This window comes from Muntiacus reevesi, chromosome 7 (genome assembly GCF_963930625.1).
Source record: "Muntiacus reevesi chromosome 7, mMunRee1.1, whole genome shotgun sequence".
NCBI classification, from domain to species: domain Eukaryota; kingdom Metazoa; phylum Chordata; class Mammalia; order Artiodactyla; family Cervidae; genus Muntiacus; species Muntiacus reevesi.
In genome coordinates, this window is record NC_089255.1 from 67,525,021 (window position 1) to 67,539,735 (window position 14,715).

The following is a 14,715-nucleotide window of genomic DNA, read 5'->3' on the forward strand; positions in this document are numbered from 1 at the left end:
ACACAGGAACATTGTGAATTATCTTTACAACTTTTCTGTAAGTCTAAAATTATTCCAAAGAAATGTTTTTAAGTCTGCTCCTTTTGTTTCATTGATTATGCATAAGCCTTTGTGTGGATCACAACAAACTGTGGAAAATTTTTAAAGAGATGGGAACACCAGATCACCTGACCCATCTTCTGAGAAATCCGTATGCAGGTCATGAAGCCACAGAACTGGACATGTAACAACAGACTGGTTCCAAATAGGGAAAGGAATAGGTCAAGTCTGTATATTGTCACCCTGCTTATTTAACTTATATGCAGAGTATATCATGCAAAATGCCAGGCTGGATGACTCACAAACTGGAATCAAGATTCCCAGGAGAAATATCAATAACCTGATATGCAGATGACACCACCCTTATGGCAGAAAGCAAAGAAGAACTAAAGCCTCTTGATGAAAGTGAAAGAGGAGAGTGAAAACGTTGGCTTAAAGCTCAACATTCAGACAACTAAGATTGTGGCATCTAGTCCCATCCCTTCATGGCAAATAGATGGGGAAACAGTGGAAACAGTGAGAGACTTTATTTTCTTGGGCTCCATAATCACTGCAGATGGTAACTGCAGCCATGAAATTAAAAGATGCTTGCTCCTTGGAAGATAAGCTATGACCGACCTAGACAGCATATTAAAAAGCAGAGACATTGCTTTACCAACAAAGGTCCGTCTAGTCAAGGCTATGGTTTTTCCAATAGTCATGTATGGATGTGAGAGTTGGACCATAAAGAAGGTTGACTGCCAAAGAATTGATGTTTTTGAACTGTGGTGTTGGAAAAGACTCTTGAGAGTCCCTTGGACTGCAAGGAGATCCAACCAGTCCATCCTAAAGGAAATCAGTCCTGAATATTCATTGGAAGGATTGATGCTGAAGCTGAAACTCCAATACTTTGGCCACCTGATGTGAAGAACTGACTCACTGGAACAGACCCTGACACTGGGAAAGATTGAAGGTGGGAGGAGGAGGGGATGACAGAGGATGAGATGGTTGGATGGTATCACCAATGCAATGGACATGAGTTGGAGTAGGCTCCGTGTGCTGGTGATGGACAGGGAAGCCTGGCGTGCTGTGGTTCATGGGGTCGCAAAGAGTCGGACACGACTGAGCAACTGAACTGAACTGAAGTCCGCTCCAAATTTTTAACAAGAATTAATCACTCAGCAAATATTTATGAAATATCCAGGTCTTCTATGATGAGTACCTAGTGCTGACCTAAACAGATTCAGCCCTTCCTTTGTGGAGCTAAGAGAGTGAGCGGGCAGGAAAGAAACTGAACAGTCACAAGACTCAACATGAACTGTAACCACAGTTTGCAGTAAGTGTGGTAAAGGAAAAGTACATGAGATGAGAAAGGTGCAGAGCTGCAAAGGCCTCCCTGAGGCAGGAGCACTTATGACAGACCTGTATGATGAGGAGGAGCCAGCCAGGTAACCACACTAGGAAGAGGGATGTGCTTATGCATCAGTCTGGAGGAAGGAAAGGACCTGGAGAGTGTGCCAGTATGACCAAACCATCAACAGTACATGGAAAGTGGTGCCATCAGAAGAAACCAACCACATGAGGACCCTGTAGACCCGGTTTAGGCTTTTATAGTTTTCCAAAGAAATATGAGAAGCCATGGCAGACTTTAACCATAGGAATGGCATGATCAAATCAAAGCTTCTAAAAGATCACAATGACTGGTTTGTGGATGTGGACAAGAAAAGAGAAAGCAAGACGCTACATTTGAGGCCCTCCCTATTTTTTTTTAATTACCGGGAAATTAAAAATTCATAGCTTCTAAATATTAAATGTATTTGTTCTAGACTGTCTCTGGGAAATAATAATTCATTTCTTCATCTGCCACCACAGCTCCAGGGAAGTTGGTGCTCCAAACGGTTCCCAGTTCACTCGACCTGGATCTTTCCTCTAGGATGCCTATATTAAATGTGGGTGTGAATCAAAAATGCAAGTACATATGTATGACTTGGAGCAAGGCATCAGCAGCAAAAACATGCAAACTCTAACACCCTTAGAACCTAAGCTTCACAAGAGATAAAGAATTCTTGTATGTCCAGTTTCCAGGACCATAAAACCATTATTGACTTCCACTAGTGCCATCTTGCGGAGAAGGCAATGGCAACCCACTCCAGTACTCTTGCCTGGAGAATCCCATGGATGGAGGAGCCTGGTGGGCTGCCGTCTATGGGGTCGCACAGAGTCGGACACGACTGAAGCGACTTAGCAGCAGCAGCAGCAGCAGTACCATCTTGGCATTAACGCAGAACTAAATATAGAAATTCCCAGACTGCAGAATAGTGTAATTTTCATTCCCTAAAATATACAATGTTAAATGTCACCTTCAGTTACTATACCTTGAGTCTGAAGGAACTGGTGTTTTGCCCTATCTGACCGAGAAAAAGAAAAACATCTTCCAAATTTGATATAACCAGCAGCACTTCAATAAAACTTAATAAGCAGTCAGCAGCGCTGGTTGAGTACTTTTAAACAGAACCCCCTAGGGACTTATACTCTAAACAAACACTTGGATTTTCTGTTTGTAGGCATACACTGTCTATAACCTCACTAAGTATTATGTAGGCACATTCTAAGGACTATCAAAACTAGAAAGTAGAAAAGATTGGATCTTGATTGAAGCCTATGATTTAAAATGAAAAACTTCTTTATGCAAAGCTCTGTGAACCAAAATGCTATTAAGTTGACTCTCCAGACAAACACCTCTTTTCTCTGGAAACTACCTCTTGCCCTACAGTCAGTAGGGTTACAACAGAAAGCCTCTGGCAGTCAGGACGGCAGAGACTGACCCTGCCCCGGGTGACCACAGTCAAGACAATCAAGAGTGCACACCTGACACAAATTAGGCCAAAGAGTCCCTGTCCCTGGGAACCTGGTTTTAGAAGTCAGAGATTCTTGCTCAGTCTGTCTTCTCTCTTGAATAGAGGACATATAAACACTGGAACTGCCTGCAGAGGCTATTTTCAACCATTTGGACAAGGAATAGAGAAAGCCAGCCTACAGCAAGAGACAAGCATGGAGAACATGTGCCAGGAAAAGAAAAACAAAGGAAAGAAATGAAAGGCAGAGAAGGAGGGCTTCCTATTTTCCCTACAACACCACTCAGGGGCCTGACGTTTATCTCACCTTGCTGCTGCTGCTTAGCTGCTTCAGTCGTGTCCAACTCTGTGCAACCCTGTGGACCGTAGCCTGCCAGGCTCCTCCATCCATGGAATTCTCCAGACGAGAGTACTGGAGTGGGTTGCCATGCCCTCCTCCAGGAGATCTTCCCAACCCAGGGATCAAATCGAGTGTCCTGCACTGCAGGCAGATTCTTCACCACTGCATCACCAGGATAAGGGAATCCCTTATCCCACCTTACCCTAGCCCTTAAAATCCATGGAAGACTCCCAGTATCATTTCAATCCCTTCCATTTTTGCCTAAGCCAGTTCAAGTGGAATCCTGTGATGAGAAGTCACACAAGCCCTCTCTAACTCTCCAAGTTTCTCCATTTCATCTATTCTCAAAAAACCGAGAATCAGCTTGCCCAAATTTTTTAAGCCAAGATCTCTGAAAGGGAATCTAATTCCAACCTCTCCAAGCAGGCACATGCAGTGAAATGAAAAATGCTCATCCTAAAATGTCAAGTAAGAAAGAAGCAGGACACAAAACTGTATATATCAGAATTATGACTATACTATAGTTTATATTTGTCAATAAATCAAGAAGTGAAGCCCTATATGCATTTTGAAGATTGGAAGAAAATTAACCAAAATAGCAGTAGTTATGTTAGGGTGACAGGATTATTTTCCTTTTTCTCTATATTCTTCTGTGTCTTTAAGTAGTTAAATACTTCAGAAGAGAATTACAACTTCAAAGACTACGTAACTGTGTTTATAACATAATGGTGTCTTTTAAAAAGTGGGACTTGAAAGACTCTATCTGTAATGTTCACCACTATATAAATAGACCAAAAAGCAACTTTCCCTTTAAGACTCCACATATAAAAACAACAATGAAATTTCCAACAGACTAGTCCCCAGTAATCCTCAGGCTTCTTTTCTCCAGGCTTTCTTGGTGGCACAGATGGCAAAGCATCTTTCTACAATGCAGGACACTGGGGTTTGATCTCTGGGTGGGGAAGATCCCCTAGAGAAGAGAATGGCAACCAACTCCAGTATTCTTGCCTGGAGAATCCCATGGACAGAGGAGCCTGATGGGGTCCAAAGAGTTGGACACAACTGAGTGACTAACACTACACATTTTCACTTCTTCTCCACCTATCTGCCAGCCCAATCCTACATAATACCACCTCATCCCATGCTACTCATTTTTAGCTGAGATTTCATCCTTCCTCTCTGCCAGTCTCCCCTACCACTCTTCCACTTCCCATTCCCAATTCTTACACTCCTCTTTACTTTGATGTTTCAGTATCTGCATCTCCAGACATGCAGACCCATCCTGTCACCTGTAAGCCCTAGATTTTTCTCGTCTATTTTGGATTGGCCCCTTGGAAATAACCTCATCACAAAAGGTTCCAACCCATCTTAAACTATTCCCAGGGGTGATCCAGGTAAATAAGCAGAAAGCAATCTCCAAAAATAAAACACACTGCAAACTTGAATAATTTGTAAATTATCCTTAACATTGCTGTAACACAATTTTCATTAACAATTCAAACTACAACATTGGATAGGAGGAAAATGTGAGTGGTGAAGCATTTATTTACAAGAAAAAAGTGAGCAAGACTTTTTGAAATCATGAAGTTGATTCTACTGGTTTCCTCCATGATCATAACAGCTTCCTTATATTGAACTAGGCATTGTGCAAGGCTTTTATATATGTTATCTTACATAACCTTCCCAATGACCTATGAAACAATTATTATTATTTCCATTTTACAGGAGCAAGCTGTTGATCTGAGAAGTTACTTATGCAAGTTTAAAAGTCTAACAAGTAGAAGAGAATGGTCATGTGGTCTTTGATTAGACTTTTTGGCTTCAAACAAGTCTTAGGTGGGCTTTCTAAAGAAAGTATATCTGACACCTAATGTTAAACCCACGTGTTAGCTATTAATAGCAGTAGTATTTTATAATACAAATAGTTTATATGTAAATTTATATTTTAAATGAAAAATACATATCAGAATAAACATTGCAGAAATTACATTATACAACAATGACATATACAATGATATTCAGTATAAACACAGCCCTCATAAGTTATAGTTTAAAACTATAGACTTCTTTCTTCATATCAATGTAACTTTTCACAAAAACACTACCCTATCATATACAAAGAAACGTAGCGCTTATTATTGAGGTATAAACAGACTCTGAACTGGGAGAAATAATTATTGCATTCACTTCACTAGTAAGAGACAATTTTATAACATGCCAGTGAGAGTGCTGAAGTGCTAAGTTATTAATATTACTTTTATAATTTAAAAATCTGGTTTGTGATTTAAAACATCATACTACAAAGATTAACAGTAATCACTTCACAAGGGGGGATGGACCACATTTTATTTCTTATAGTTGTAATAACTTTATACTATTTTGTATTTAAAGATTGCCTTCTCCCCATTCAAGTACAGAGAACATTATAAAGGCAGTAAGGACGCAAGGTTAAGGGATCACAAAATACCATTTAGTGTACTCACTCTCTGAGTAGGCACATCTGTTTAATTCATTCATAGCTGGTGAGTTTTTTCTTTCCCTTCAATCACTACCACCATGTACTCTTTCTTTTTCTATGTGAAAAGAATTAACTCTCCAATTTCTTCAACAGAAACTATAATCATTCATTCATTACTACAGTAAACTTTATTGAGCACCCAGAATGAACTCTAGTACACTTTCATGTTGTCTAAGATAAAAGTAAAGAAAGATAATTCCTTTCTTGTATACATTCAAAACTCCCTTGCTACTATTATTTTATTACAGCCACCGGATAATCTGCAACTCCTGTTAAATCCTTCTCTTCACTTGCCTTCCCCAAGCTCTGTGGTGAGACAGTCTTATGAAAAGTAAACAGCCCAAAATAGTGTGCTAAACACTGGAGCAGAGGTGAGTACACAGTATTACAGGAACCCAGAGGAGGATCAACCCAGCCTGGGGCAATCAGGGAGCTTCACAGAGGACAGAGCTTTTAAACTCAGCCTCGAAAGATAAATAGGAGCTTTTCAGAGAGTGAAGAAGGAGACATGAGAAGAGGAAACCATTCATGCCATAGTATAAAAAGACACTGAGGACCGGAAGAACATGGGGACTAGAATGTTATTAAAACGATAAGCTGCTTGATGAGACTATTAGCAGGTTTGTGGAGGACAAATGAGATATGAAATTTAAAAAGAAAAATTGGACAAAAATTCAACAATGTAAGTAGATTAAGGTGTTTAAATACATTGAAGACTATGCATACATTAAATTTCAGTTATTAAAACCTATAAACCAGTGACAGAAATGCTCAGTACAAAATAAACAGCATTTGCACATGTCTATGGATATAAAAGAGGCTCTAAGGATAGTGTTAGCCAAAATGTTAGCACTCATCACCTCTGGGTGGTGGAATTAGGAGTAATTTTGTTTTAATCTCTCTTTGTTTCTCTGCCTTCCAGATTTTCTGCATTAAGTCTGCATTACTTTGGCAATTAGAGGGGTAAATGTGTGCTAAAATAGAACAGTGTAAGCTGGACTCAGATTGTGGCATGCTAGAGAATTTGGACACTGTCCTACAGAAAATGGAGGTTTATTTCAGGCATTTGATCAGGGACATGAGAGGAAGATTTGCATCTTTACAGAAATCAATGTTGTTAAGGTGCACATACTGGACTAAAAGGATTTGAGACTGGGTGAAAGATATGACAGGTAGAATTAAGGCAGTTGATAACAGGGATGGAAACACATATTTGGGGTAAAATAGATAGAACTTGTTAACTGAATATAAGGAAAGGGGGAAGGGCAGAGTTTGAGCATAACTCCAGGTTTCTGGGCAATTGGTTAGATACAGATATTGGAAGCTTAAAAAGCATAATAAGAAAAAGGCACATTTTAAGGACAGAATGATGAATTTAGTTTTATGTGTGACATGCCTGGAGGACATTCAGGTAAGAATTCTAGTAGAAAGTTGAAATATGGGGCTAGGCTTAGAAAAAGTGTACCTAGAAATAGAGACATATAGAAGATAGTGAAGCCATGAAACTGAATAAGCTTGCTCCGTGAATGTAAAGTGAGGAGGAGAGAGCTGAGGCTGGCACCTTGGGAAATGCTAAGTCATAGCACAAGTTGGAGAATTCAAAGAGCCAGAAGAGCCAGAAGTTAGTAGAGTTCTTTTTGGAAATGGGATGGTCAGGGCTGGCAACAGAGCAAGGACAAGAAGTTTTACTATAAATTTGCAGCTACTGATAGGAAATAACAGAAAGCTGGCAAGTACAAAAGGCAAAGAGAGGCCACTGGCCACCATCTGAGATGGAAAGTGGAGTGTGGAGAGGAAAAGTAAACAAACTAGAGTTTACTGAATAGAGTCCTTCATGGAAGTTGGGGCTTTTCTGAAAGCTGTCAAAGCCAACCTACTGCATGGCTGCTCTAAGGCAGTGACTTCTCAGACAGAGAAGGAAAAATACTATCGGTCATCCCTTATGTGCAGAATCTCCAACAACAACAACAACAAAAATGAACTTATTTATAAAACAGAAAGAGACTCACAGAATTAGCAAATGAACTTATGGTTATCAGGGAGGAAAGGTGGAAGACAGTTAGGGAGTGTGAGGTGGACATGTACACACTGCTATATTTAAAATGGATAACCAACAAGGACCTACTGTATAGCACAGGGAACTCTGCTCAACGTTATGTGGCAGCCTGGATGGGAGGGGAATTTCAGGGAGAACAGATACATATATATGTATGGCTGAGTGCCTTTACTATCCACCTGAAACTGTCACAACATTGTTAATTGTTGTGACAATTAACTATATTCCAGCTATATTCCAATATAAAATTAAAAGTTTCTTTAAAAAAAGACAGTGACTTCTATCCCCTCCCCTATTTCTTTTTTCTTTTTTTTTTTTTTTTTTACAAGAAAGGAAACTGTTGGCCACAAAGAGATACCCAGGTCTCAAGGCCTAGTTACTGGCAAGTTTAACAAGGATAAATTTCCAAACCCCTAGAGTTTAATTCACTGCACATCAACACACTGCCTCCTTATACCAACACATAAAGAAGACTCAACTCAAAGATATTGATAATAGGATACAGTAAAATAAATGAATTTATCCTTTGACTTGACTTGTGAAATGAATGACTTCTTACAGCCATACAACCCTCTCTGATTACCACCTCTTATCTGCCAGATAACATCCACTAGCCTCTGATCCCACTGAGATTTCCAATCCATTGATCCTACCAACTTTCCACTCTCCCTAGTCATCTCAATTTTCTCTCTTCTGTACTCACCAGCTTTAAATGCTATGGCCATTCATTATAATTCCTTTCTTGTATACATTTAAAACTCCCTTGCTACTATTATTTTATTACAGCCACCGGATAATCTGCAACTCCTGTTAAATCCTTCTCTTCACTTGCTCCATGCCTCCACTGTGTCAATGATCATAAAAATCTACTGACTGATCTCACTTTAAATATGTGACCAGAAACTAAATGTGCCCTTTAATGCAGCCAGAAAACCTTACTGTACTTCCTCAGACTGTTCACTCTCCCTCTCAAACTATTTATACATTCTCTCTCCTCCAACATCTACCACCTTCTCCTCTATCCTCACTCTCAGTTGATGACCTTGCTTTCTATTTGGAGAAAATGAAAGCAATCAGAAGAGAACCTCAGCAGACTCCCACCAGCTCAGTTATCCACCTTCCAGACCCTTTATCCATACCCTTGCCCTATATCCATGTTCCTGTCTAAAGCGATGTTCCTTCCTTTGTACACTAGATTTGGTACCCTATCTCTCCAATATCACTGATATTTCTTTCTCTATTGAATCATTCTCAGGGGCTTGCAAACATGCTGCTACTCCCAGCCATCTTTAAAATAAAAAGAAACTTTCATAACCCCACCACTACTCCCATTTCCTCTGCTTCGCTTTGCACAAAAATTACTGAAGAATTGTCTATACTCACATTTCCAATTCTTCCAATTCTTGTTTGCTGCTGTTCAGTCAGGCCCAACACTTTTGTGACCCTATGGACTGTAGCCCTCCAGGCTCTTCTGTCCATGTGACTTTCCAGAAAGTATACTGGAGTGGGTTGCATGTCCTCCTCCAGGGGATCTTCCCAACCCAGTGATCAGACTCTTTTCCTGCATTGACAGGCAGATTCTTTACTGCTGGAAGCCCAGTTCTTGCTTAAGCACATTCTAATCCATCTTATGCTATCTTATCTGTTCCTGTCAAGGTAGCTAATGATGACTGGTCACTAAATTCATGGTCAGTTACCAGTTTTCATTTTACTTGGCTTTTCAGCAGCACTGGATTCAGCTAATCTCTTCCCTCTGAAACTCTTCTCTGCCTTCCAGGGTATCACATGCCCTTCTCCTCACCCTCTTAATGTTTCAGTGCCCCAGAGTTCAGTCCTTTCTCCTCTTCTCTTCTCTATATACGTTGACTTCTTGAAGATATCTTTAGTGTTAGACTATGAATAACTCCCAAATACTGGAAAATCTCTAATTTACATCTCTAGTCAGACAACTCCTCTGAACTCCAGGATTATTTTACAACTCCAATTACATTTCCTTTCCAAAATGTTATCCTTATCCCTTGAACCCCTAAACTTTTCTACCTTGAAGCTTGCCACACTTCAGCCATTGGCAACTCAAACTTGGTCAAACCAGAAAAGATGGGATCAGTTTTTACTCCTTTCTTTCATGTAGATACAGTATCCAACTATCAGGAAACCCTATTCAAATAGAGCATTTAAATATAGACAATCTAACTTCAAATATAAAGAGAATCTGACCACCTCTCACCACTGCTACTGCTAACCCTCTTGTTCAAGCCACTATCATCTCCCACCTTGGTTATTACAGTGATATATACCAGCTAGCCTCTCTACTCCAGTAGAGCAGTCAACTTGATCCTTTTGAAATGTAAGTCAAGTCTCATCACTCCTCTGTTAAAACCATTAAAACTCCTACAAAGGCTCCCAATTTCATTCAGAGAATAAGCCAAAGGACTTACAATGGCCTGTAAGATGCTACTTTCTATGAGTCCCTGTATCCACAGTGACCTCATCTCCAACCACTTGCCCAATTCTTTACCCCACTCCAGTCATGCAGGAGACCTCCTCACTCCTTCTCTAGCAGGCTCAGCATGCTCTGCCTCAGAGCTTTGCACAGGCTGTTCCTTTTGCCTGAACAGATTCTTCCCAATGTCTACACGGCAAACTCCTTCACATCTTTCAGGTCTTTTCTCAACAGGGACCTTCTCAGTGAGGTCTCACCTGCCCGATCTATTTAAAACTTCCACAATCTTTTATCCTTTTAACTCTTCTGATACTTTTGTTAAAGCAGCTATCACCTTGCAATATAAAACTTTTTTTATGTATGTATATGCTTGTTTATTATTATCTGTCTCTTCCCACTAGAACTTAAGCTTTAAAAAGAGAAATTCGTTTCTCTGTTCTGTTCATGGGTGTATTCCTGGAACATAGGAGGTGCTCAATTAGCACCTGTTGAATGAGTGAATCTATTTCGCCTACCATACCATAACTTGAGGTTAGACAAATGCTTTAATCACCTATGTACCCACTTAACTATCTAAATTTATAGATACAGAGATGATTATATATATCTTTTATACACAATGCATGTACATCTTTTATACATAATATTTATATATATCTTATGCATATTATATATATCTTTTAAATACATAATTATGTACACATACACTTCTTTTTTGTATCAGCCTGACTACTAGAATTTGTTCTGAACCAGGTTATCAAACTGGAATGAAAATTGATATTGCTGGGATAAATATCAATAAACTCAGATATGCAGATGACACCACTCTAATGGCTGAAAGCAAAGAAGAACTAAAGAGCCTCTTGATGAAGGTTAAAGGTGAGAGTGAAAAAGCTGGCTTAAACTCAACATTAAAAAACTAAGGTCATGGCATCCAATCCCATCACCTCATGGCAAAAAGAAAGGGAAAAAGTGGAAGCAATGACAGATCTTATTTTCCTGGGCTCAAAAATTACTGTGGATAGTGACTGCAGACATGAAATTAAAATATGCTTGCTCCTTGGAAGAAAAGTTATGACAAACCTAGACAGCACATTAAAAAGTAGAGACATTACTTTGCCAACAAAGGTCTGTATAGTCAAACCTATGGTTTTTCCAGTAGTCATGTATAGATGTGAGAGTTGGACCATAAAGAAGGCTGAGCACCAAAGAATTAATGCTTTTGCACTGTGGTACAAGAGAAGACTGAGTCCCTTGAACTGCAAGGAGAACCAACAAATCAATCTTAAAAGAAATCAACCCTGAATATTCACTGGAAGGACTGATGCTGAAGCTGAAGCTCCAATACTTTGGCCACCTGATGTGAACTGACTCATTGGAAAATACCCTGATGCTGGAAAAGATTGAAGGCAGGAGGAGAAGGGGACGACAGAGGATGGATGGCATCACCAACTGGGTGAACATGAATTTGAGCAAGCTCTGGGAGTTGGTGAAGGACAGGGAAGTCTGGCATGCTGCAGTCTATGTGGTCACAAAGAGGACACGACTTAGTGCCTGAACAACAAGTTTCTCATCTTCCTGGTTGACAGGAAGGGCAGGAGGATGCATTACCATGAGGTTGATCATTCATGCATATTGTCAGAGATGAGTCTCTACCTACCTCTAGAAAAGTAAATGGCACTAATATTAAGAGATCATCCCATCCTTAAGGGCTCAGACATGATCATAAAAAAATGAGAAAGTCACCTCGCCTTCACATGTTACATATTCCTCACCACAGGCTTTTCTTAACTATATCTTTCCAGACTTCTCCTAAGTTATTGCTCATTCCTGGTAGCAGCTAAATCAGTTGCCCATCTTGTACTGGTTTGCCTCAATATGTTTGTTTACTAGTTGAAGCCTGCATTAAGGGCACGATTATTTATTTCATGGTGACCAGCTGCCTGGCCCTCTTCCAGCTCTCTCTTCTCCTAGCCTTTCACTCTGCAAAATGACAATCTCCTTCTACCTCTGAAAGCTTAAACATTCTGAAAGTTATTTGACAGTCATATAATTCTCTGTCCTTGTGAGATTCTCTGTCTTCACTGTTTGAATGCTGGCCTGAAGTTAGCCCATCACAAATAACTATACCAAATGCATCTTTATCCCTTTTAGCCTCAGTTATTGTCTTAACCAATGCTCTTCCCTCTTTTGGCCAGTTCTTGTATGGCAAATGAAACATGTAGCTATTTCAGCAAGTACAAAAAGATAATACGAACACACCTCTGTTTAAAATATCACTTTTCCAGTATTCTTTTTAGTTTGTTCTTTATTAACCACAGTTCCATTGTTATAAAAGCTATAATAACATACTACCCTGAGTCTTGTAATCTCACAGAGGGCTTCTACATTCTCTAAGCAACCAAAATCCCATGGTTCCTAATTAAAATATTCAAAGGTGAAATCTAAGTAATATCCATGTGGTATACTAGTGCTTTTGCTTATGTTTCTAGGGTTAAAAAAGAAAGCCTTTGCCAATGGGGAAAAAAAAGTTCTGAGTCTATAGTACAAAGACTTCAAACGGCATTCCACAGCATGTTATTTTCCTTCTAGAAAATTCTAACACTATATAATTACTTTTGTATGGGAAATGAATAATGTAAGCCTCTAATGCTAAAAACAGCTAGATAGAGACCATACAAATCAGATAGGCCTTTCCTGAAACCAAATGAAATATTAAACTAGAAAATATCTGTGTAAGGACAGTCCATGCAGGAAAGCTCAAGAGAGATGGGGCATAGTGAGGGGGGGCGGGGCGGGGGGAGTTACCGGGAAAAAGTTGATTTTCCCTCTATGTGATAGGGTCTACTCCCTTCAGAGAAGCTGTAACGCTGATTGTACCTCAAGTGTCTCAGAAATATACCAATCAGAAACGCATCTATGAGCTTCCAAGGCTTCTGGTTAAACATAACAGCAAAAACATCAGTTATGCTCCATCTATTGCGACAGAAATGCGTTGATAAAGAAAAAAGTGAAATCCCACCTGCATGGGAATTAAGCCGCAGCTACTCCCTCAATTCAGAGAAAAAAAAAACGAGGTTCACTTGGGTCAGTGGCAGAACTAATCCCAGCAAATACAGCCAGTGGGTTTGTGTTTTGGGGGAGAGGGACAGAACAGAGAGAGCACCTCAGCGTCCTCCCTGCAAAACTGCTCCAGAAACGTGAAAGCATCCGCACCACAGGACCTCGCTTAGCCGGAAGAAAGCCAGAAGCCATGGAGCAATCTGCCGCTGCTCAGAGGTGGCCGCGACGTGCGGCGGGCATTCGGGGCTGGCCGGGGCCCCGATCGCGCCTCCCCCTCTCAACCACCCCAGCCCCCAGTCTTTTCACGGGTCTCTGGCTCCAAGATCACAAACTCGGAGACCTGAAGAGGCTCTTTCTCTACCCAAGGTGGAGAACCTCCCAAAAGACATCTTAACAGGAGTAATTCCCGCGCTGGCAACGTTTCAACAGCCCGGAGTGAACAGCCTGACCCATCGGCGTCGGGACCCACGTCTGGGTCGGCCTTCTCCGCCAGCCCCACCCCCGAGCCTATCCAGCCGGCAGCCCCAGCGCCCAGCCCGCAGCCGGTACCCAGTAGGGACTTTGGGGGAGTGCAGCCCCAAGGGCTGACTTTCGCTAAGTAAACAGCCATATTAGCCTCCTCGGCCGTAAGTGCGCCGGGGCTGAGCCGGCAGACGGCTGCCAGGAGCGCTCACCGGGTTGCCTCTGCGCTTCTGCCCCCAAGGCTGCCACTATTTCCAAACTCCTAGGCGCCACCAGTCCGGACACCGGTCTCGCTCACGGTTCAGCACCGAGGACAGCGGACACACTTTCAGCCAGGGCGGCCCCGCCGCCCGGAGACCCGCGGTAGCCACGCCAGCAGGGCGGCAGGTGTCCGGACGGCGCGCCCTCCCGCATCCTACCCCCTCCGGCGTCTGGAGCCAGGCAGCGCCCGCGGCGTCTTACTTTTCTGACTGGAGTAACCCGGGTAATAGCCATAGTAGCCGGTGATCCGCAGGATGCGGTCCTCGATGGTGGCCACCCCGTTGGGGGCCGCCTTGACATCCATAGAGAGTACGGGGCGGCGGCCCCGGGCGCGGCGGGGCGGAGAGCGCAGCGCGGGGCCCGAGAGCTGGTGCAGGTGTCGCCGCCGCCGCGGGTGTTGATGTTGCAGCTCGTGCTCCCGCGCCCGGGCTCTGACTCCACCGCCCGGCGCAACACCGGCTTCGCATCACAGCGGCGGCGGCGGAGCGGCCCCCACTCAGGCCGGCCTCTCCGCCAGCCTGGCGGCTCTCCCGCCTGAACAGCGCCCCCTCACCTCCGACGCCCACCGCGGCCGGGGGCGGCCCCACCTGCGCGGACTCTCATCATTAACCCTTTTGCCCCCTTCCGGGAAGAGTAAACATCCCCCAACCCCACCTGACAGAAGGGATGCTTGGTCCAGGGCGTGGGAGGAGAGGAGAA

The 14,715-nt window shown here is 42.2% G+C and overlaps 1 protein-coding gene across 1 annotated transcript in view; it reads right to left on the bottom strand.

The window, feature by feature from the left end:
* The window catches only part of SLC35F4 (solute carrier family 35 member F4), a 272,418-nt gene extending 258,098 nt beyond the window's left edge, over nt 1–14,320 (bottom strand). Inside the window, exon 1 of the mRNA XM_065941555.1 lies at nt 14,218–14,320. Coding sequence (XP_065797627.1) covers nt 14,218–14,320 — 103 coding nt within the window. The remainder of the gene's footprint in view (nt 1–14,217) is intronic.
* Between the last annotated feature and the right edge of the window lie 395 nt (nt 14,321–14,715).